The sequence below is a fragment of the Mustela nivalis genome, assembly GCF_964662115.1.
Source record: "Mustela nivalis genome assembly, chromosome: 16".
NCBI classification, from domain to species: Eukaryota; Metazoa; Chordata; class Mammalia; order Carnivora; family Mustelidae; genus Mustela; species Mustela nivalis.
The window spans coordinates 11412465-11437658 of record NC_139035.1 but is presented as its reverse complement, the minus strand read 5'-3'; the positions used below and the strand labels follow the sequence as shown (position 1 = coordinate 11437658).

At 35.0% G+C, this 25194-nt stretch overlaps 1 protein-coding gene across 23 annotated transcripts in view; it reads right to left on the bottom strand.

The window, feature by feature from the left end:
* CDC42BPA (CDC42 binding protein kinase alpha) overlaps window positions 1-25194 on the bottom strand; it is a 329433-nt gene that overhangs the window by 167391 nt on the left and 136848 nt on the right. For all 23 annotated transcript variants that reach the window (XM_082702369.1, XM_082702391.1, XM_082702387.1 and 20 more), the window contains exons 6-7: window positions 11051-11144; window positions 9-209 (exon numbers count right to left, since the gene is read on the bottom strand). In XM_082702369.1, the coding sequence (XP_082558495.1) occupies window positions 9-209; window positions 11051-11144 (295 nt within the window). The remainder of the gene's footprint in view (window positions 1-8; window positions 210-11050; window positions 11145-25194) is intronic.

Genomic DNA, 25194 nt, shown 5'->3' with positions numbered 1-25194 from the left:
ATACTAACTTTATGATTCATGATTTTTCCATATGTCTCCACCAGAGATTCTGCATAAAATGGTGTTTCTCCATAAAGCATTTCGTACATACAGACCCCCAGAGACCACCAGTCACATTCAGGTCCATATCTCCCTTTCCCATCTTCCATGGCTTGAAGGATTTCAGGAGAGATATAATCTGGAGTTCCAACAGCCACTGAGGACTGGACCTGAGGAAGTTCACACATTTTTAGTAATCTATTATATTAGAAACAATAATTAATTAAAAAATATTTACACTTACTCACATACACAAGACATCATTTCAAAACTACAACTTTGTCATTACCTGAATTTAGCCTCCTTGTACGTATAAGTTCAATTGTATATAATCTCCACACAAACAGTCCTCCAGATTTCACAATACTATAGAATTTTTATTATTGATGGTACTTCATTGGCTACATTTAGGGTAACGATAGGATTTGAACATCATAGCCATTAAAAACAAACTGGGTATTTAGTACAGAACATTCTTATTATTGATATTATCTAACCAACACATTCCTATAAATAATGGAACTAGGAAAACTCTACATTTGTCAAAAGGAAAATATTGCCTGAAAAAAACAAGCCAATACTTTTGAGCAACCCAGAAATTATTTTAAAACACCTTAACTGAAAACTAAGAAAATAATTATTAACAATATACTGGAAACTATCTATTAATTTAAAAAATTACATAGGGGTTTGAAACATATTCTTCAAAAAATAAAGTCCCAGTAGAGAAAAACAGCTGGGCATGTAATTATAGGAAGTTAGATGTAAATGAGAAAATAATCAATATAAATCATCTTGGGCATGCATCTTGCAAAGTACTCTGAAATAAAATTGTTTCTTTGTACGTTTTAAAGAAGCGTATCAAAAAAGAATATTCTCAAGGTAGAATAATGGTTAATATTCTGGATTTTCTAGAAAAAAAATATCATTCTTAAGTAATCCTTAGAATAGACTTCCTCTTTGGTAATACTGAGATAAGGTAACTTGAAAACTCCTGCACTGCAAACTCTTAAAAATACTAGATAAAATACAATAACCATTTTTAAAATAAATATATAAATGAGCCCTTACAGAAAAAAGAAATTCTTAGGGGCTGGTTATCAAGAAGTGTTTGAGAACCAAAGCAATAAGCGTTATAGCAGGACTGGGGCTGGGGAATGTTGGTTTTCATTTTCTAGATACTTGGATTTTAATATATCCATGAGGATGAGAGGACAGCCCTCAGCTTATGTGAGGTTTGAAGCAAGAGGCCACCCCCTAAAATAATAGCCTTTACTCTAGAGGGTAAGTAAAAAGGTGAATTATGAAAATCTGCCACTCAGAGAAAGAGACTTTGTCCGTATTGATTGTGGCTGAAATGTGAAGAAAAATTGCTCCTCCCAAAATTCATCACTTTCAGCCACATAGTCCCAGCATTGGGTATTCTGAATCACAGTGCTTCTGGGATCCAGAAGTCCTCAAGCCAAGGAACTGGCAAAAATACTGGCACCTGGTAAGGTGCACCCCCAAAACTTGGCATAACAAATTCAAAACTACTACTATTCAAAATTCACTACTTTACAGGACACATGATCAAACCTGGCCGCATGTAATTCTCACACATAAAAGCCCACTGAAGATGAGCTCACAGTCCAAAAATACAAACTAAATGAGGAAACAGTCCATTACCAAAAAAAAAAAAAAAAAAAAAAAATCAGAAATCAAAGCAATATAATTAGACCCCTGACAATTATCAATTCTACATGAATTATGTTTTAAAATGATTAAAAATTTAAAATATAAAAATCATAGGAGAAATGAAAAAAATATGAAATGAAGTTCTAGAAATAGGAAAAAAAATACCCCACAAAACCAAAAAGCTAGCCTTGAAATAAAAAAAATAAAAAGTGAATAGGTAAAAGATATGAAAAAATAAAACCAGATCCATTTCTATACACACTGGAGTTAAACTGCAGAGTACAAAGGCAAAGACATCTTCAAAACAGTAAAGAATATAGAGAGATTGCCTACCAAGGAATGACAAGGAGACTGCAGCTGAATTATTGGTATTGACACAGCAGTGAGAAGAAAATGGAATTGAATCTTCAAAGTGACAAGACAAAATAACTGTCACCTAATTATGATACATGAATGGGGGTTAAATACAGGTATTTTCACACAAAGAGTAAGTGAATTTCCATGTGCACAGTCTTCCAGATAAACATAAGGACACACTTCAGGAAACAAGAAGTTTAACTCATGTGGAAGATGTGATAGTAGAAGCAATTGTGAGCAAAGGTATTACTAAACTTTAACATACATACAGTCATTAATTGGATAAAATAGTGACAAAGACGAAGGGGATTGAGAGGAGTAGGAAAAAGAGGAGAAACACGTTGTCAGAGGAGGAGGGAACAACTATTTAAAGGTTGAAAATCAGGTGGAACTAAAATACCAGAAAACAGTAATGTGTTACCGAGGGAACAAGTAGGATCCAAGTGGTTGGTTTCTTGTTCTCTCATCTTTATTTTTTTTTTTTTTAAGATTTTATTCATTTATTTGAAAGACGGAGATCACAAGTAGGCAGAGAGGCAGGCAGAGAGAGAGAGAGAGGGAAGCAGGCTTCCTGCGGAGCAGGGAGCCCGATGCGGGGCTCGATCCCAGGACCCTGAGATCATGACCCGAGCCAAAGGCAGCAGCCCAAACCACTGAGCCACCCAGGCGCCCCTTTTACTTACTTTTTAATCATTATTTTTAATTGTGGTAAAATACCTGTAGCATGAAATTTACCATTTCAACCATTTCCAAGCATGCACTCCATTGGCATCATGCACATTCACGATGTGGTGCAACAGTCACCACTATCCTTCTCCAGAACTCTTTTCATCTTGCAAAACTGAAACTTGGCATCCATTAAGCACTAACTGCCCCCTGCCCACCTCCTGCCCCATCCTGGGCCCTGACAACCACCACTGTACTTTCTATCTCTAAGTCTGACTACCCTAGGTGCCTCATAGCCATGAAATAATACAGTATTTGACATTTTGTGTCTGGCTTAAATCACTTACATTTTCAAGGCTTATCCATGTTGTATCGTGTGTTAAAATTTCCTTCTTTTTAAGCCTGAAAAATTTTCCATTGTACTTAAATACCACATTTCCTTTATCCACCCATCTGCTGATAGATACTTTGGTTACTTAAATCTCTTGGACATTGTGGATACTATGAATATGGTGTACAAATACCTCTTTGAGTCCCTGATTTCAATTCTCTGAAGTATATATCCCTAAGTAGAAGAGCTGGGTCATACAATAATTCTATTTTTTAATTTTCTGAAGAACTGCCATACTGTTTTTCAGAGTGGCTATAGCATTTTACACTTTACTACTAACAGAGTACAGGTGCTCCAATTTTTTCATACCTTCACCAACACTTCTTATTTTGTTTTATTGTGGGATTTTAAATTTTTTAACATTTAAATTAAATTAATTAATTTTAAGAAGAAATTAAGCCACTTAATGAGTGTGAGGTAGTATCTTTGATTTGCATTTCCCTAATAACTAGGGATGTTGAGCTTGTTGGCCATTTGCACATCTTCTTTAAAGAATTGCCTATTCAAGTACTTTGCTCATTTTGAATTGAGTTGTTACTGAGTTGTAGAAGTTCTTCACATATTCTGGATAATTAGCCCCTAATCAGACATATGATTTGCAACCATTTTCTTCCATTACATTAGATGCCTTTTCACTAAGACTGTGTCCTCCAGTGGACAGAAATTTTTTAAGGTGGTATAGTCCTATTTATCTATTTTTTCTTTTGTTGTCTATTGTTTGGTGTCATATCCAAGAAATCAATGCCAAACCCAATGTAATAAAGCTAGCCCTATATATTCTAAGATTTTTATAGTTTTAGCTCTTATATTCAGGTCTTTGATTCATTTTTAGTTGATTTTTGCATATAGTATAAAATAAATTGAGTTTTTTGTTTGGCTTTGAAATATGGTAAGAAACTGACTCTAGACTTCAGGTAAACCATAAATGCTAAAAATTTAAAGATAAACATTAAAATATTTGAAATAGAATGTATAGCTTCCAAAAAAGTAAATAAAAAGAGAAATTAAACTACACTTGACCAAGTCAACAGCAGGCAGAAAAGGGGGAAATAAAGCATGCATGCAAACAAATAAGCAAAACCTACAGTAAATAGCATAAGATCAACACTAAGAATAAATACAAATATATTGATCATCATGAGATTTATAAATGGACTAAATTTGCCTATTAAAAGACAGCACTGTAAAAAATGAATGACAAATAGAGACACACCATGAGAGACTGTGGAAAGATATAAAAGGTTTATATCTAAACATAGGACACAGAAAGGTTAAAAGTAAAAGGATGCATAAGTCATATAAGGCAAACATTAAAAGAACATTAAGGTAGCTATATTTCTATCAGTTAAAATAGACTCTAAAGGCAAAATCATTAAGATTTTTAAAAATCATTAACATAATTATAAATGAAAATACCTCAGAATAACATTCTGAATAATATGCCTAACAACATAGCTACAAAGGGCTATGTAAACGTTGATGATAACAAGGAAAAATTAATAAATTCAGTATCATGGTAAGACTTTTTAAATAACAAATGATATATCAGAAAGAAAAAAAACTGTTAAGAATATAAAAAATTTGAACAACAAACTAAGAACCTCAATCTTATGAACCCACATAGAAACCTGGACCCAGGAATTAAAAAGAGTGTATTATTTTCAAACAGACAAATAACATTATAAAATCTAGCCTGTTATAAAGCAAAAGTAACTCTTGACAAATGTCAGAAAAAAACTGATTATTAAATAGACCCATTCTCCAGTAAAATAAAACTAAAAAGAACCAAATAATTAATACTCAAGATATTAAAAATAATCAATGGTCCACAGAGGTTTTCTAACTAAAGTTGGAAAATATTTAGAACTGAAAAGTAAAATGCTCTAAATATCAAAACTGACGAAGGAAAAGAAAAGCACAAGCAAACAACATTAGGATTGAAAAAACAACAAAACTACACAAGTAACAGATTTTAAAGTTAGGAAAAGTACAATATGAACATTATACCATCAAAATTGAAAACTCAGAGAAAATAGACAATTTTCATAGAAAAAAAATATAACTTACCAAAACTGACTCAGGAAGAAATAGAAAACCAAAGAGACCTATAACCATTAAGAAATGTGAATCAATAGTATAAAATCTACCTGGAAAACAAACCAAAAAAACAAGAGGAAAACAAAAACCAAACCAAGGCAAAGGTGATTTAAAAGTGAGTTCTACCAATTTCATAAGAAATAGACAACCTCTGTATTATATAAACTTGTTCTAAAGCCAAAATTGGTAAGGGGAGAGGATAGGACTACTCCCCTGTCCATTTTCCAAGGCTAAGACAACCCAAATACAAAACTCAGACAAGAATGATTTGAGGAAAAAAAAAAAAATCATACTGCAATCTCAGAATGGTCAATCTGAAGTGTGACTCTCGGGTAATATCCAATATAAAATATTAGCAGAGTCATTCGAACAATTTGTTCAAAAATATCAATACATCTTCAAAACAGAGTTATGTTTGGCCAAAGAATAGATGATTTAACATGAGAAATTCTATGTCATTCATCACTTTAACAGATTAAAGGAAAAACACCCTAATATCATCATCTCAATGGAAGCAGAAAAGTCATCTGATTACAACAATAATAACCATAACAACACATTCTTATGCTAATAAGAAACAGAAATTTCATAATAAGAAACAGAAATTTCCTTAATCTTGGAAAGGATATCTATCAAAAGCTTATGGCAAATATCATAGTTAATTTGAAACTACAGAAAAAACACCATGAGCATCAGGAACAAGGCAAGGAGCTCCCTATTACCATACCTATTGATTATTGCACTGAAGGTCATTAACTGCATACACGGAAAAAACAGCACACATAGGCATTTGTTAGTATATGTGCTGCCGAAGCGAGCACAACATAGGCATTTGTTAATGTGAACTATATGACTGTCTCTGTACAAAACCTAAAACAATCTATAAATTATTTTGAATAAAAAATGTATTGAGCTTTCTAGTTTCAAAATGAGAATACAAAAATCAACTGTGGTCCTCAACAAAACAACAAGCAATTAAACTGAAACTCTAACAGTTATTGTTTATAATGCTCTATGCCCCCAAAATCCAGTATGCCTAGGAACAAATTTAACAAATAAAGGTAATGGATTTGCTGTAAACATGATTATAAAACTTCAATAACAGACATAAAGGAAAACCTTAAATAATGGAGAGAGACATCATGTTTGTGGAAACAAAAATTCTATGTTATAGACATAAATTTCTCCAAAATTAACCTCTAAATTCAATGCAAGTCTACAAGCTTCTGTTTCTGAAGGGGTATCTGTATATACTTGGTATATATATAAACCAATAATATAACCCTAACAAGCATACAGAAAAACAAATGGCCAAGAACAGCTAACACAATCTTAGAAGAAGAAAAAGAAGTACAGCAGGACATCCTTCCCAGAAACTGACTTCTTATAAAGGTGCAGTGATTAAGATGGCATAATTTCAACTCATACATGAGAGCCAAAAAGCAAGCTGAGACCTGATTTGCAAAGTACCAAAATCTAGGAAAAGCTAAAACTGAGGCAGCTGCCCAGGTAATAAATAATGACCCATACAAAGACATATAATTATAACAATTCAGAACACTGGGAAGAATAGAATATCCAAAACGCTTCTAAAAAAGGAAGGAAAGGTTTAACAGAAGAACTGAGATTTAGAATGGCACCAGATATCTCAACAGTAAATTAGAAGACGATACAATGCCTGCTAAATTCTAAGAAAAATCATTTGAAATCTACATTACTATGCCCAAACAAATTATCAATCAAATATGAGGGTAGAAGTGGAAGCATTTTTCACATGTGCAAGATTATAAAATATTTACTTCCATAAGTAGCTCTCAGGAGAGCTACTGAGAGCTACTACCAGATAAAGAGAAAGTCAGACATGGGACCCAGGAAAGAGAGGATCCACTGCTTGATGGCCATGCAGTGAATCCCACAATGAAGAGTAGGATAGTCCTGGCAGGACAGTGCTACAACAAGCGGGCAGAACAGTCTGGATGAGCAGGGAGAAGGCAAGACTCCAGCACAGCTCCCTCCAAAAATAAAAGGGAACCATTAGGTTACTTAATGTTTCTGAGAGAGAAAGGAATTAGGGCTTGGAAATTTGAGGATAAACTGGTGAGAGTTATATAGAAAACAAGACAAAATGTTCACTTACACCACGGACAACAAAAAGTGTTCAAGAAAAGAACTGTAATTGGGCGCCTGGGTGGCTCAGTGGGTTGAGCCGCTGCCTTCGGCTCAGGTCACGATCTCAGGGTCCTGGGATCGAGTCCCGCATCGGGACTCTGCTCAGCAGGGAGCCTGCTTCCTCCTCTTTCTCTACCTGCCTCTCTGCCTACTTGTGATCTCTCTCTGTCAAATAAATAAATAAAATCTTTAAAAAAAAAAAAAGAAAAGAACTGTAATTAAAATAAACTGAACGCAATGGCAAAATTATTAATAATATTTGTATAGAGTCATAAAGAATTGAACAGGATTTAAGAAAACTCTAAGAAGATAGAAAGTGTATGGGATGGGTGAGACGGTAGGAAATTAAGAGGTAATAACTAGTACTAAATAATCAAAAGACAGTAGCACAAATATGATAACAAGAAATATATAAGTAAAGGAAGCTACAAAACAAGCAGCCAGAAGACTCCCAAGTGTCTGCCTCTAGCACAGGAGATTTGGAGGCAGAAAGAATGGGACAAAAGGACGCAATTTTTATGGCAAGCCTCCTTAAAATACATATAGATCACTCTGATTAAAAAAAACATAAAAATAAAATGGAAATAAAACAAGTAAAAAGGCTTGCTCGTTATAATTTTCTAAATGGAGGATAAACATGCTATATGTCCAGGAGAATTATTTTGAGATCATCAGCAAAGAATGAATGAGCAGGAAGACACACCAGGATTTCAAGGAATATACTTGACCAGGTGTAACTCATACAGACAGAAACAGTCCTCACCACATTCTGGAATGCACAGGGATTTGGAAGGCCTCCTATCAGACTCCAGGAAAAGAGCCCCAGCTTTGAGTCTAAGGGGCGTATGACCCGCAGGACTCAGGGAAACGCTAGCTCTTCTCCTGGAATTCTTCTTCACTGTAGCACTCTGCTCTCCAGAATTCTGATCCAAAACCTCCTGAGGCCACAGCCTCCCCGATTTGAATCTGTGTCTTCTCAACTCAGCCAGCCCTCCCTTCTTGCTTCATATCTGCCATGATAAGCTGCCTACTTCATGCTTCACAGAGACACAGAGGTTATGGAGGCGCAGTTCCACGGACATTCACATGGTTACTGCCCTCATAGATCTTTACTTCTACAAATACCATAACCCCATTATTTTTGCTTTTCACACTCATCAAATGGCTTTTATGTATATTTTGAAGGAAAGATAAGCCTTTTTTTTTTCCTTTATCCTACAGATCTTATTTCTCATATCTGATATTCTTTATCCTACTGATCTAATTATCCAAATGGTACCATTTCCTTTGGATTAAAGGACATTCTTGAGCATCCAGGCCTGCTGGAGAGTAATCTCTTTCACTTAATTGAAAATGTCTTTTATTCACCTTCATTATTGATGAATATTTTTGCTTGGCAGAGAATTCTTGGTCTATAGATTTTTTCTCTTTCAGCACTTTAAAGATATTATTTCTGATGAGACGCCTATGGTTATTCTTACCATTTTCCCAAAGTATGTAACATGTTTTTAATTCTGGCTGCTTTCCATTTTTTTCCTCTTACCTTTAATTTTCAGGAGTTTGTGTGGTTCCTTTTAACCTTGAGGTACACTAAGATTCTTAGATTTGTGTTTTTCACCACATTTGGTAAGTCTGAGCCATCAACCCTACAAATTCTTTCTGTTCCTGTTTCACTCTTTTTTCTTTCTGGTATTCCAATCATGTGGACCCCAGAGCCTGAATTTATTTTGCTTCAATCTTTTCCTCTCTGTTCTTCAGACTGGATCATCACTATTGACTGGTCTTCAAACTCACTGGCACTTTCTTCTCTCATCTCTAATCTGCCATTAATCTTCTCCTGTTAGTTTTATTTCTATTACAACACTTTAAGTTCTAAAAAGGTCCATTTGATTTCTTTTCTTGCTGAGATTCCTTATCTGAGCCATCGTTAAGACTACATTTTGATTCTTTAGACATATTTATTTAAAAAAACATATTTATGATAGCTTTATTATGTCTCTAAGTTCAATATCTGTGCTGTCAAATTTTCTACTGACAACTTTTATTTTTTTAAATCTGTAACAGAATCTCTATCCTATCCCTGTTGTTGTTTGGTCTGGTGATTTCTGATTAAATGTTGGTCATTGACAGAAAAAGTTATTATAGACAGTATGAACTGTATTATCTTCCACTGAAGATGTTAAATATTATTGAAGCAGATAAAAAAAAAAAAAAACCACTTGATCTCCTTAAACAAGGATTAGCTTACAATTACACTCTTTGGGGCCAGATCTGCAGAAATTCTAAGATTCATCTCAATCCCCCTGACTTAGAAGACCACTTTCAAACTCAATGAATTTTATCAGGACTTGGATTTAGACTATTATACAGGTTTAGAGTAAGTCTTACATAGTATAAAAGTGTTAAATAGCTCCCCGGGGCCAAAATTCCAGTGTACCCATGTACTCTCTCTTCTCCAGCACCACTTGATTTTCAGAAACCTGTTCAATTTTCAGATACACAGCATCTATTATTTGGTACATCTGCTGTCTTATACTGCTTTTGTACAGCCCAACCTGCAGGAGATAGCCCACAGGCATACTTTAGGCCCTCTCTCTGAAAAACTTCCTTCTCTCCAGTGTTAAACACTGCAGACTAACTAACTCAGCTCTGGAGAACTGCTACCCTCACCTCTAACACTAGGTTTCTGCATCAAGAGCCAGCAAACTGTACCCATACTGGGAAATGGTAAGGTACATCTCATGAATTCATTTCTCTCAAAGATAACAGTCTTATGCTGCCTGTTGTCCACTGCCTGAAAACAGATGTCCCATATATTATGTACAATTTTACAGTTTTTTATAGTGAGAGGACAATTTGGTACCAATTACTCCTTTGATCATGGCCAGAAGTAGAAGTCATAAAACCCAAGTTTTTGAAAGTTTATCTCCTTAGGATAAATTTTCAGAAGTCCAATTACTGGTCCAAAATAATATACATTTTCATGGCCTTTAGAATATATTATACTAAACTGCTTTCCAAAATAATTTCTGCCAAGTGAAATTACATATACTTGGATCTGTGCTATACAGCCAGGAAACTGAAGTAAAAACAAAACAAAACAAAACAAGGAATAAAATTGGGACATATAATCCTTTAAGTTTATATGAGAGACCAAGGGTTAGTAGAAGTAAACCAAATGGGAATGTGAAACTAAATTCACATAGAAATGTTCTGATGAAAGCATTCATTTGTTGAATATTGTCCCTCAAAAAAACTAGACAACTAGGAAAGAAGATTTAAAAAAATAAAGGTGAAGAAGGAATCACATTTTCTTCTCCCATGTGGGACTTGTTTTATTCACCTCTCTAAAACAGTGAAAATACCTCAAGTACAATAAACAGTGCAGCTAAAGAAAAAAACAAATAAGATTCTCATAAAAGACACACTGTATCAATCATAACATCATTAATATAAGCAGTTAACAATGGCATTGGACTTTGTATACAAACCTTATTATGAGTAAGTATCCCTAATGCCATTGTGGGAAAAGGTGGAGCACAGAAAGACAAATGGATGGATGGATACTTAGAAAATATAAATAGTTTCTAAAATAGGACAAGTAGCAAGGGAGATATCTGTGGACAAAATAACTTGAGATTCATCTTTATTTACCGTTCCATCTTCCATCAGCTTCAGACAAGAACCAAAATCTGCTAATCGAATATGTCCGTTCATATCCATCAATATATTGTCAGGTTTGATGTCCCTGAAAAGACAGACACATTCAATTTTTAGTTTAGAAAAATAAACATAACTATTAACTTGGTAAGATAAAAATTCGTCTGAAAACTTCAACTTCTTTTAAAACTAATACTCTAAGAAAACCTACTTAACTACTTTATGGGCTCAAATCCTGGCTCTGATTCATATGAAAACATTCGTAAACACATGTACTTTCAGTGTTCTGAAAAAAACTGCTTTTTGGCAGTTCTTCATCTTTTTTTTTTTTTTTTCTTAAGAGAGAGAAAGTGTGTGCACATGAGCAAGTGGGGGTGGGGCACAGGGAGAGGGAGAAAAAGAATCTTAAGCAGATCCTATGCTCAGCACAGAGCCCAACACGGGGCCTGATAACCACAACCCTGAGATTATGACCTGAACTGAAATAAGAGTCAGACACATCACTGACTAAGCCACCCAGGCCCCCCTTCCAGGCAGTTTTCATTCAGGTTAAATTAATTTAATTTGCACAGATTCCGATATGACCATGATAGGTCTACTTTCTGTATACAGAGAAGAGAAGTAATTACTTGACATACACAAAATGTACTATCCTCTAGCCCGTGAAATTGGAGAGGGAAAAATATAGTTCCTAGACCTGGAATGTAAATGTAAATAAATAAATTTTCAATTATTCCCGGTCAAAGTAACTGCAAAGAAATTTCTTCATAAAACTTCTTTGAAATACAACTGACACAACTGCTTAGTAGTAATTTGTTATATAAAGCTATTTATAGCTGTTAAGTCAAAAGCTTCTAAGATATCCAAATCTAATTAACAACAAATTATATCACACCAGTTTTTGTATTCGTTTCTACATCTGAATAAACAAAAGGGTTGCAAATCTTGGCAAAAATACATAAAATGATTCCTATAAAGACCCTGCAACAAGTTTTTTTAATCACCATCTAAAGATGAATTCCAAAAAAAACTAAGAGATCAGACCCTCTCAATATATTCTACATGTAGAGGAAGAAAAAAAATCATCTATGAACATCATATATACAAAAACAATTCTATTACCATGTGGTTAGGGTCACCTTTTTTTTCCCTCATCTCTTTCTTTATTTATCTTATAACTGGAAGTCTGTACCTCTTAATCCCGTTTATCTATTTCATCCATCACCCGAACCACCTCCCCTCTGACAACCTTCAGTCTGTTCTCTGGATTTAAGAGTCTACTTTTTTCTTTCTTTGTTCATTAGTTTTGTTTTTTAGACCTAAATATAAATGAAATCACCTGGTATTTATCTTTTTTTGACTTACTTCATTTAGCATACTTTCCAGGTACATCCATTTTGTCACAAATGGCAAAAACATTATTTTTATGGTTAATATTCCATTATATATATTCCATATATATATGTATATATGTACACACACACACACACACACACACACACACACACACCCTATCTTCTTTGTCCATCCATCTATCAATGGATATTTTGGCTGCTTCTGTATCTTGGCTACTGCAAATAATGCTGCAATAAACATAAGGGTGCACATATCTTCTCAAATTAGTGTTTTTGTGTCTTTGGGTAAATACCCAGGAATGGAATTACTGGATCATATGGTATCTCCATTTTTAATATTTTTGAGGAACCTCCATATTTTCCATAGCAGCTACACCAATTTATAATCTCATCAAGAGTGCACAAGGGTTCCTTTTTCTCCACAACCTCACCAACACGTGTTATTTCTTATCTTTTTTTATTCCAGCCATCCTGACAGTATGATGTAACATCTCATTGTGGTTTTGATTTGTGTTTCCCTGATGGTGACTGATGTTGAGCATCTTTTCATGTACTTCTTGGCCATTGTTAAGTACTCTTTTGAAAAAAAAAAAAAAATCGCCCCCCCCTTTTTTTTTTAGTTTGTTGTTGTTGTTGTTGTTGTTGTTGTTGTTGTTTTGGACTGCTTGGTTTTTTTGTTATTATGTTGGTTGACTTCTTTGTATATTTTGGATATTAACCCCATACTGGATATTATCATTTACAAGTATCTTCTCCCATTTAACAGGTTATCTTTCATCTTGTTGATGGTCTCCTTCGCTGTGCAAAAGCTTTTTATTTTGATGCAGTCCCAACAGTCTATTCTTGCTTTTGTTTCCCTTGCTTGAGGAGACATACTTAGAACAAAGCTGGAGATATCACAATCCTAGATTTCCAGATATACTACAAAGTTACAGTAATGCAAATAGTATGGTACTGGCACAAAAACAGCTCAGTGGAACAGAACAGGGAGCCCAGAAATAAGCCCAAGCTTATATGGCCAACTAATCTATGACAAAGGAGGCAAGAATATACAATGGAGAAAAGATAGTCTTTTCAATAAATGGCTTTGCGAAAACTGGACAGCTACATGCAAAAGAGTGAAACTGGATCACTTTCTTATACCACACACAAAAATAAACTCAAAATGGATGAAAGACCTAAATGTGAGACCTGAAATCATAAAACTAAAAGAAAAGACAGACAGTAATCTCTTTGAGATTGACCTTGGCAGAATTTCTGTAGGTATGTCTCCTTACATAAGGGCCCTTTAATTTAACCTGAATGATACCACTTAAGGTCTCTATGCCTCCCATCTGTAATGAAAGGATAATACTATGGAAGTAATTTGTGTGTTGAACATCATGAGTTGGCAAATACTGACCTAGAGGCCAAATCCATCCCACTGCCCATTTTTGCAAATAAAATTTTATTATAAATAAAGTCACATCCATTCACTTATAAAAGTATTATGTATGGCAGGCTTTCCCACTACAACAGCAGAGCTGAGTACTTCTGACTACAGACAGTGTGGGCTTCAAAGCCTAAAATATTTCCTACTGGGCCTCTTCAGAAAAAGTTTGGTGACACCTCTTGAAGATGATAGATGACTGCTTAACAGAGACTAGTAGATAGATGGACTGAAAACAACTTTAATAGGAAATTGGCTTCATTATCCTCAATGTTTGAATTTATCCTGTGGTCAGAATGGTATATTTAAAAAAAGATTTTTTCTGTTGTTTGGAAACATCAAAGAAGGATACTTTAGTGCTAGAAGGAACCTTAGAAATTACCTAAACCATTTTTAGAGGAGTATAAAGAATGTGTTTTATTTTTCATTTTTAAAAATATTAAGCTGTATAGTCACTACACATACTGCTACTGGCATATTTCTCAGATTTTAAAGAGGACTAAAGGAATTATAGAAAAGGAAAACAGTGAAAGGATTCATAATCATCAATAATATTTCAGGGTATTTTAAAAATAGAAACTATTAAAGTAGACAAATAAAAACTATTAAGTAGACAAATAAGTTATATTTATAACAATAATGAAATGGAAAATAATTAACAGGATAGTACTGATGCTCCTTAAGTATCCCGTTACCCTTTCATACTATCTCCTTCACCCACTCCCCACAGGTTGGCAACCACAACCCTGGCAATTACTATATCCATACATATTTTATATTAGGACATGTATACAACCATAAGATTATGAATCTTTCTAATGTCTTTAAACTTTATAACTGATACCAAAAACTGTGTATAGCCTTAGAAATATTATTTTACTCTAATACTGTGGCTAGAACATGTTACCCATGTTGACATACATTGTTCTAGTCTGTTAGTTTTACCTGCTATATGGAATACTTCCATGGACCAAATTTATCAGTTCTCCTGATTACAGAATTTAGTTCTCAACAATTTTAGATTGTGGATTATTTTGCTATCACACAAAATTCTGAAATGAGTATTTTTACCAATGTCACCTAGTGCTCATCTATGAACATTTCTCCAGGCTGCAAATCTAGAAGTGGGACTGCTATGATGAAAGACATGTGCGTCTTCAACTTCATAATCATGAATACCACTAAGTTTAAGAATCTTTTTTACATTATCACTAGTCATCTCACATTCCTCTTCTGTAAAATGCCAGTTAATATCCTTTGCCATTTTCTTACACTGTATGTGTACTGTTTGTTTTTTGGGTTTTGGTTAATATTCAGGAATTCTGTTTACTCAAGCTTAGTTTACATGTGTTACAAATCTCTTCTCTCAGCATGTGGGCTTATTTTCCCACATTGTTTATAATGTCTTATTCATAAAAAAATTATTTAATGTCAATGTAGTCTTCTAATTTACGATTTGTTTTTGTCTTTTTCACTATTTTCAGCTTTACTGAGATATAACTGACAAAATCATATATTTAGAGTATACAACATGATGATTTGATAGATAATACACATCGTGAAGGGATTCTCACTGTTGCGTTAATTAACACACTCCTCATGTGTTCTTTTGTTTTTGGTGGTGTTTTTCAGTAAAACGTTTAATTTCCAATCTCTTAGAAAAGTTCAATCATACAACACGGTTTTACCAACTATAGCCACATTATACAGTAGCTTCTCAGACCTTATTCATTTCTTTTTATTTAATGGGATGGGTGGGGCAGAGAGAGGAGGAAAGATAATTTCCAAGCAGACTCCCTTTTGAGTGACAAGCCCAAAGCAGGGCTCGAACCCATGACTCTGATATCATGACCTGAGCGTGATGTCAAGAGTCAGAAGCTTAACTGACTGAGCCACCCAGGTGCCCCAAGACATTATCCATCTTGTACCTGGAAGTTTGTACCCTTTGACCAACCTCTCTCTATTTCCCCAGCCCCTGGCAACCACAATTCTACTCTCATAATTTGTGGTTTGTGTCCCAGGAAATCTCCCTTACCTTTCCCCAGAGGTCCTACAGATACTGTCTCATATTTTCCCCTATAAGTTTCAAAGTTTTGCTTTTCACTTCAAGTCTTTAGTCTCTCTGGAATAAAAGTTTGCATGCAGTGTGAGATAAAGGCCCATCCCATTTCCTTCTGTCCCAACAGCACTGACTGAACGACATCCTTTAACCACTGATTTCTCCCACCATTTAGGTTGCAAACCAAGTGGGTCTGTTTCAGAACTTCCTAAAGCAGTTTCCTTTAACAGTCTCCAGGGGAAAAGGAAGACTATTAATAATCACCAGAACAATAAGCATAAACTGAGATACACGATCATCCTATGTATATGCCTATAACTGGACAAATACTACACTATCTTAATTATGAAAGCTCTGTAATGACTTCTTTACTCCTGCGGACCAGGATTTTAAAATGTTACGGCTCTTCCAGATGAATGCTAGGATCAACTGAGTATGTTCAATAGGACACACGGAGACTTTGATGGGAATCACAATGATTTTATAAATTAATCTAAAAGAACTGGTGTCTTTATAAGAAGACTCTTCCCATCCATGTATACAGTGTATCTCACTTCTGAGTATTCTTGTATATCTTTCAATAATACTGAAAGTTTTCTGCAGAGAACTTTTATTATCCATATAGCTATTACTTATCTTTTATTAACTATGTATCTATGTTTTCTTACCTATAGTTTTTGGTACCTTACAGTTTTGTTGCTATTGTGAATGGGATTTTCTTCAAAGAAGCATTCTCATTCTGCTTTCAATTTTAGAGGGAATGTTTCTAATGTTTCGCCATTAAGTATGATCCTTGGTTTAGATTTTCAGTAGAAATTCAGAATCAGCTTATAAGAATTATCTTCAACTCCTAATTTGCTAAAAGTATCAGGAATGGATATTCAATTTTATTACTTTTAGTACTGAGATTTTATGGTTTTCCTCCTTCAGTTTATTAATATAGTTTATTACACTAATAGATGCTCTAATGTTGGAACTTCCTGGCATCCTAGAATGAAACCCACATGACAATTTTTTTAAATGTACCATGCATCATGGAGTGTAAAATTCCATTGATTATAAAGATGCACCACTATATCATGTGCCCCTAAAGGACAGAACACGCAACTACAATTAGAGAAGCCATTATTTTAAAAAGCATCCAATCTTAGAGAAATTAAATTGAAAAATTAGTCTGTCTTATTAGTGTTGACAAATATAACATCTATACTGCCGAATTTGATTGTTTTTCTCTTTAGGATTTTTGCTTTTATATTCATAAGTAATATTGTTCTATAAACACTCTCTTCTATAAACCCTATCTTTCGCAAGTTTTGTTATCAAGGTGTTACATTTTTCAAAAATGTTCAAATTTTCTGAAATAATTTATACAGGATTCAATTACTGCTTTCTTAAGAGTAAAATAAAACTTTATCCATAAAACAACATTTGTAGCAGCTATACTGTCTGTAATAGCTCAAAACCATGGGGGGAAATAAACCTCAAATGGCCACCAACAGGGAGGTGGACAAGTTATCATATATTTATACAAGAGAAGACTACCAACCAATAAAGAAACATCTACTGTCATATACGTCAAACTGAATGAAACTCAAAAATCTATATGTTGATTAAAAACACATCAGACAGAAAAGAATACACCATGTAGAATTCTGCTTATAAGACGTTCCAGAACAGGTTAAAAACTAAGTTATAGGGACAGAAACAAGAGCAACTCATGGCTGGAGAAACAGAGCTTAACCGGGAAAGAGCACAAGGCGATTTTCAGGGTGATAAAAACATTATACATCTTGACTGTGATGATGGCCACACAGGTGTATCCATTGTCAAAACTCAGCACAGCACATTTGCCATGTGTGAATTTTATCATGTGTATTTCAATGTTAAAAATAAAGGGGGGGGAAGGTACAAAATGCCTAAAGATATAAGAGATTGAAGTCTTGTGGAAGGAAAATGTCCCGTTACTAGATTTCTTTAAACGTTTTTAGGGTTATTCCATGATTTCAATTTCTTCATGAGTACACTGAAGTGGCTTTTTCTAATGCACATTTCATCCACATTTTCAAAATTTTACTGGAGTATAGTTGCTCACAATATTGTTACTATTTTTTAAATCTACAACATACTTACAGTTCTATTCCTAGTCAGACTTCTTTAAATCTCTATATTGTCCTGATAAAAATAACACCTAAGGCTTATTTAGTACTTTCTATTTTCTGCACAGTGCTTTTTGAAATTAGATTTTATTTATTTATTTATTTATTTGAGAGAGAGAGAGTGAAAGAGAGCGTGAGAGAGTAGAAGATCAGAGGGAGAAGCAGACCCCCATGGAGCTGGGAGCCTGATGTGGGACTCGATCCCGGGACTCTGGGATTGTGACCTGAGCCAAAGGCAGTCACTTAACCAACTGAGCCACCCGGGCACCCTATTCCATGCAGTATTTAAGTGACAGAGTTTTTCTTTAGATCAACAAGTAAAAACGCAACTAATTGCTGCACACATAAGAGATGTTCAAAATGAAAAGAGTAAAAATAAGATCACAGAAAATCAGAGGCATATGGATACCATTACTAAAAGGCTGGTATACCATGCAATGTAAATTTCAAGGCAAAAACAAAACAAAAAGCAGTAACAGTGATAAAAAGGATCCCTGAGTCAGGCCTAGCTCAAGATAACATGTACGAATTTGTACATTCAACTTTCCTGGGGAAAGAGGAGGTGAGGGAGGATGCTGGTAAGATGAAATAATTCTCTCCTCACCTTGCACTCCCTATCTGATGTAGGGTCGCAGGACCAGGCTGTACCTGCAGGTGCCAGAAGTAAAGGTTTCTGTTTTTGTTTTTTTGTTTTTTTTTTTTTAATTTAAATCCAATTAATTAACATACAATGTACTGTTAGTTTCAGAGGTAAAGGTCAGTGATTCATCAGTCTTATATGATACCAGCGCTCTCCTAAACTCTCCCCTATGCGCTTCTTCTCTTGGCTGAGTTTAATCTGTACCCTCTCCATATCATAAACTGCAGAGAAGTTTTCAGGAAATTCTAGGAGTCCTTGCAAATTATGGAAACCTCAGTAGCTCATTCTGATACTTCCAATTCAAATTCAGAACTACAGAGTTTATACTTGTCCTCTTTGATCTCACATCAGTGTCCCCTTCCTTCTGCACCAATAGGCCTGACTCTTAAGGACACAGGGGGTAAGAGAAGTGAACTGGAGTACCCCATAATCACGCATTTGCTTTATTTCACATTCACACACAACAATCTCAAAATAACATTATTTATGCCAGCACCATAAATTTGATGACTGAAAACACTTTGAAAAAAATGTGTACAAATTCTCCCAATTGTCACCACCTTTTATGGTTGCAGCCTATGTCCATTCCGAGAGCAAACAGCCGTAAATGCTGTTCCTGCTCACTCTTAACTTTTCTGTTTTCACTTCTACAGCTACTTAATGAGCAACTCCAGTCCTTAAGCTGATGTCTGCCTGTCATTTTGGTTGTCTGTAGCTCATTCTCTAACAGATTACTAGATTCTTCAGGAAGAATTCATGGGATCAACATTCCCCAGGCTCCTGCAAGTTGACGACATTTGTGAGTGTTCTTTATACCTGAAAAGTGATTATGTTTGTGTTCTCTTTTCTGGGACATCATAAATACTTAACACATTGTTTTTCAGTCATAAACCTTTATTGTTGAATTGTCTGATGATAAATTTTTCTTGCCCCTGTAAATCACTTTTTTTTTTAATGTTATGTTAGTCACTTATTCTTTTTGTCTCATAGGATTTTTTCCTTTTTTCCCCAAAAAAATGTTTAAAGGTCTATAATTATACCAGAATTTGCTTATGCTCTATCTCTATCCATTATGTTCCAGTTGTCATACATATTACAAATTTGCTCACTGACTATCTACCAAAACAAATTTCTTTAAACAGTCAAATGTTTTAAAGAACCCCAGAGAGGGGTGACCTGGCTGGTTCAGTTGGTGAAGCATGAAACTCTTCATCTAAGGGTTGTGAGTTCAAGCCCCATACTGGATGCAGAGATTGCTTAAAAATAAATAGAAAGATATTTTTAATCTTTAAAAAAATAAGAATTTAAGAGGAAAAGTGTTGTATACACACAATTTTTTAAAACCATTTACTATGCTCTTTCTTCTTTCTTGAAGCCCCACATTTCCTTCTGCTAACATTTCCTTCATTCTGAAATGTGTAATTAGCATTTCTGATAAGGAAGGTCTTGAGTAATAAATTCTTTTGGGTTTCATGTATCTAAAAATTTTCTCTTTCTAACTTCATCCCTGAAGGAAATTTTCACTGGATATAAAATTCTAGGTTGATAGTTTTCTTCTTTCCAGTACTGTAAACATTTTGTTCAATTATTCTTTAGTCTCTGTGGTCTTGATGAGAAATCTGAGCTCTCTCAGATTGTTCTTCCCCAGTATGTAAAGCATTATTTTCCTCTAGATGCTCTCAAGACTTTTCGTATCCTTCGGATTCCATACTTTGATTTGGAGGTGCTTTGTCAAATTTATATTGTTTTGATTTGCTGTGACTGTTGATTCTCTAAATTCCTATGTTTCTCCAAACTTGGGACATCTTCAGCCATTATTTTTTCTGCCCTGTTCTGTCTTTCTGGGGCTCCAATTACATATGTTACATCTTTTCATCACTTATCTGTTCATTCTTACAATCTTTCCATGTCTAGTTTGCAAAGAATAATTTCTGTTGATCTACACTCAGTTTCACTGACTTTCTGTTATGAGTCTCCTTTCTGATACAGATGCCATTCAGTGAATTTTTATTTGAGATACTGTATTTTTCTATTCTGAAGGTTTCATTTTGTTTTTTTCCCATTTCACTACTGAAATTTTCTATCATCTCATTCATTTTAAATGTTTTCCTTTATTTCATGAAGTATGCTTACAGTAAATACTTTTTTAAAGGTTTTATCTGATAATTCTTCCAATTCAAACCTAGGTCATCTGACCTGGGTCATCTTGAGCTATCAGTCCACTTTTTTTCTCTTGAGACTCAATCATTTCCTGACAGACTAATTTTGGCTTGTACTGTGTATAATTGTGATCCCGTGGCACACTATGCACTCTGTCAAAAATCTCTGGAAAATGTTGGCATTTTAGTTTTACAAGACAACCTGGTTAAACTGAGATGTACACTCTAGTATACTCTACAACAGGACTGAACCTTGAAAACAATGTGCTAAGTGAAAGAAGTCCATCGAGAGACACCCATTAGCTTTCCATTGATGTGAAATGTCCAGAATAGACAAATCTACAGAGAGAGACAGATTAATGGTTTCTTAGGGCTAGGGAAATAAAGGAACAGGGAGGTGAGAACTTTAGGGTACAGGGTTTCTGTACAGGTGAGGAAAATGGTTAAAACAGACTAAGGTGTGGAGCTCCTGGGTGGCTCAGTGGGTTAAAGTCTCTGCCTTCAGCTCAGGTCATGATTCCAGAGTGCTGGGATCGAGTCTCACATAGGGCTCTCTGCTCAACAGGGAGCCTTCTTCCTCCTCTCTCTCTATCTGCCTACTTGATCTCTGTCAAATAAATAAATACATCTTTAAAAAAAAAAAAACAACAGACTGAGGTGATGACTAAACGTATCTGTGGATACACTAAAAATCACTGTACATTTTAATTGACTCAATTGTATGGTATGTGAATTACATCTCAGTAAAGCTGTTAAAAAAAAGTCTATTTATAATGAAATCTTATAGCATTTTTTAAAAATATTTATTTATTTACTTGTCAGAAAGAGAGAGAGAGAAAGCACACAAGCAGGCAGAGAGGCAGGCAGAGGTGGAAAGAGAGACAGGCTCCTTGCCCAAGGACCCCAGGATCATGACCTGAGCCGAAGGCAGCAGCTTAACCCACTGAGCCACCCAGGCATCCCCTTACAGCATTTTTTAATGAAGATCCTCTGAATATCAATGGCAAGTAGTACAAAAAGGCAGAGATCACCCTTTCCTCCTCTGGGTGAAAAGTTTGGAATAAGTCATGAGCCAGTAACATATCAATGATTACTATTAATGTTAATTACCAAAGACAACATCTAATACTATTAAGAGTGGAGCCAATAAAGAAAAGTATGTTATTTTTATATCTATTTTTTTTTAAATGAAGGGTTTAAAATGGAGACAATTCTTTTGTTTGTTTGTTTTGAGAGAGAGAGAGAATCTCAAGCAGACTCCATGCCCAGTGCAGACCCCACACAGGGCTTGATCTCACAACCCGGAGATTACTACCTGAGCCGAGACCAAGAGTCAGACACTTAACTGAGCCACTCAGACGCCCTGAGAGAATTCTCCATTTTTAAAAACCAGTTTCATATTCTACCATTACCTAATTGTATGGACACCTATTTCCACTAAGAACTGTAAAATGATAGGTGATCTAAAATAATGGAACTTCTCTCCCCAGATATGCATATCTAATTCTTACTAATCAACAAGAGTAAAGCATTAAATACTTTATATTATCACTGACCTCTGTGACAAAACAATCTGCCCACTATCAATGACTTTCCCTTCGCTATCAAAGCAGTTTCTAATAAGGTCCTTCTAGTTTGGAGACAGCATGAGCACCACTCTTAAAATGGTGATATTATAAAACCTATAGGAGAAACAGAAATCAAGATAAGATCCTGGCTACTGAAGAACACACAATACCAGCTGGTAACATTTTGGTATCAGAATTAACATTCTTATTATTTACATATTCTTTAAAAACACCACAAATATTCTCATCTTTCCATTTTTGTCATCTAAAACTACATCACAGGATAATCAAACATACCATTCTAACCAGATCAAGCTTACTTTTTTTGTTGTTCTAGTAGGATTTTGTGTCTTTCATTATTATTAGCACACTTGATGTTGTAGCTGACTATTGGAACACCAAGCCTATTGCTGAGTTTAATTAACATATTTAGAAATAAGTTGGGGGTTTTTTCTCAACCTATAATTAGAGCTTGCTTTACTATAACCCAACATTTGGCTTGTACTTTAATCAACCAGAGTCAGACATATGCTACATGATACCGTTTAGTTGTTAGAAATAATCTCTTACATAAATTTTGCATTTAAGCAAATAAATGATTGAAAAGAAAGACACTCTTAAAATGCAAAGTTCTTATTCAGGAAATCAAAAATGGAAATGCTGGTATTCAGACTTTTAGCTGAAAATCAAAGTGCATCCATGGCAAGTCTCAAACCTGAGGTGACAGATCAAAAATAAAGTATTTAATGACTACCAAAACCAGCCATTCTATTAAAAGCATTTAAAAAATGGATATGCTCTTATAACAATGTTTTTATATTGTATTTTTCTAAGTATTCAAGTGATTCCTTGAACGTTAAAATAATGATAAAACTTTACTTCTGAATCTTAATGGTCATTCTTTGCATATCTTGTTTACTTTGGTCCTCCTCCTCAGCTAAGCTAATTCCATTTGTTGAACTATCTACTTCCTACCACGGACTGGCTTTTTCCTAGAGGTCCTCCTGATTCACTTGTTCACCTCCTCTTTACTCTCTTATTCTATATTTCCACAGTGCTTAGGTATATTAAAAAATTATATTTTGCTTTTTTTTTAAAACCTGTTTTTGTTGTCATTCAACTGCTCTCTATTATTACAGGTAAGCATATTTCATTCCCACCCAAGAAAGTAGGTAGGATACTGGTTAAACAGGACTCTTTGAACAAGACTTGTGAATGAATTTACAAAATTAAAAATTTTTGTCCAACTTGGGTACAACTGTGAAGCAGAAGTTATTTTCTTGAAATTGGTCTTTTTTTCAAAAGACAGTTAACTGAATGTAAAGAATGTACTAGTACTTATATAAAACCATATTACTTACTAAATAGTAAGTAAAATAAATAACTTACTAAATAGTAAGTAAAACCATATTACTTACTAAATAGCAGATCTCACTCCCACTCCCACTCCCACTCCTAATACCCAGGACACTAGTATCCACCAAAAAAGATACATGTTTGAAATGCACCAGCTAAGACATTAATGTAACTAAACATAAAGGGGAAGATGATTTACTTTGATTTCCCATAAGATGCCTTATCCAAACTTATTATTTCCTCCTGATGTTCCTTCTTAGTATGCTTTATTGGCCACTCCTACCCTACCCAATCTCAAAATACCAAAGTTCTTCAGGGCTCAGTCCTAGACCTACTTCAGTACTGACAGTTTCACTAAGTGGCCTCAGCTTACCTTGTGATTTGCACATCATCTATCTGCCAATGACACCCAAGTACGTGGATTACAGGTTGCAGCCTTATAGAGGGTAAGAAAAATCACTTCCCAGAAGGCCAGGAGCCTAAGCAAATTTAGCAATCTATGAATTCACCCAAATTTACACAAATTGCAGGTATGACACGATGGAGACTTTCTTGGGCTTGGTTTTCAGACTTTAGAAAAGGAAGTAATAGAGTTATTTTTTTCTTAAAACCTTTTCATTTTGATATGATTACAGACCCGAAGGCAATTGCATAAATGGAACACTGAGTCCACCGTTCTCCCCAGCTTCTCCACTGCTAACAACATACATTACAGCCACAGCACAATGGCAAAACCAGGAAACCAACACAGAGACATTAAGGGTAGATTATAGACCTTCTCAGTCTGTATCCTTTTTTCATCCGCACATGCACATGTGTGTAGTCCCATGCAATCTTATCCTGGGTGTCGATTCATAAAACCACCACCACATTCAAGATACACAGCCGTTTCATCACCACAAAGAACTACACAACCACACGCTACCTCACTCCCCATCCTGTCCCTGACCTTGTCCTCTGGGCACCGTTCATCTGTTTTCTAACTCTGCAGTTCTGATATTCCAAGAAGTTAGGTATGAGGAACCATATAGTACATACACTTTGAGATTTAATTCTTGACACTCAGCGTAACACCCTTCAGGCCCACCCAGGCTGCTGTGCACAATTAGTACCACTTGCCCCTCCTCCTGCCAGGAGCACTCCCTTGTATGCATACAGCAGGTACAGCGGAGGTGTGCAACCCGCCGCCCACTCAAGGACTTGCGGGCTGCTTCTTGTATTTTGCTATTACAAAGAAAGCCACTATGAACACTCAGGTACAGGTTTTTCAGTGAATATATGTTTTAACTTTTCTGGGATAAATGTCTTCAAATGTAATCACGGAGTCCCGTGGTAAGTGCATGTTACTTTTTTTTTAAACTTTCAACTGTTCCTGAGTAGCCAAGTCATTTTACATACCTACCAGCAATGTGTGAG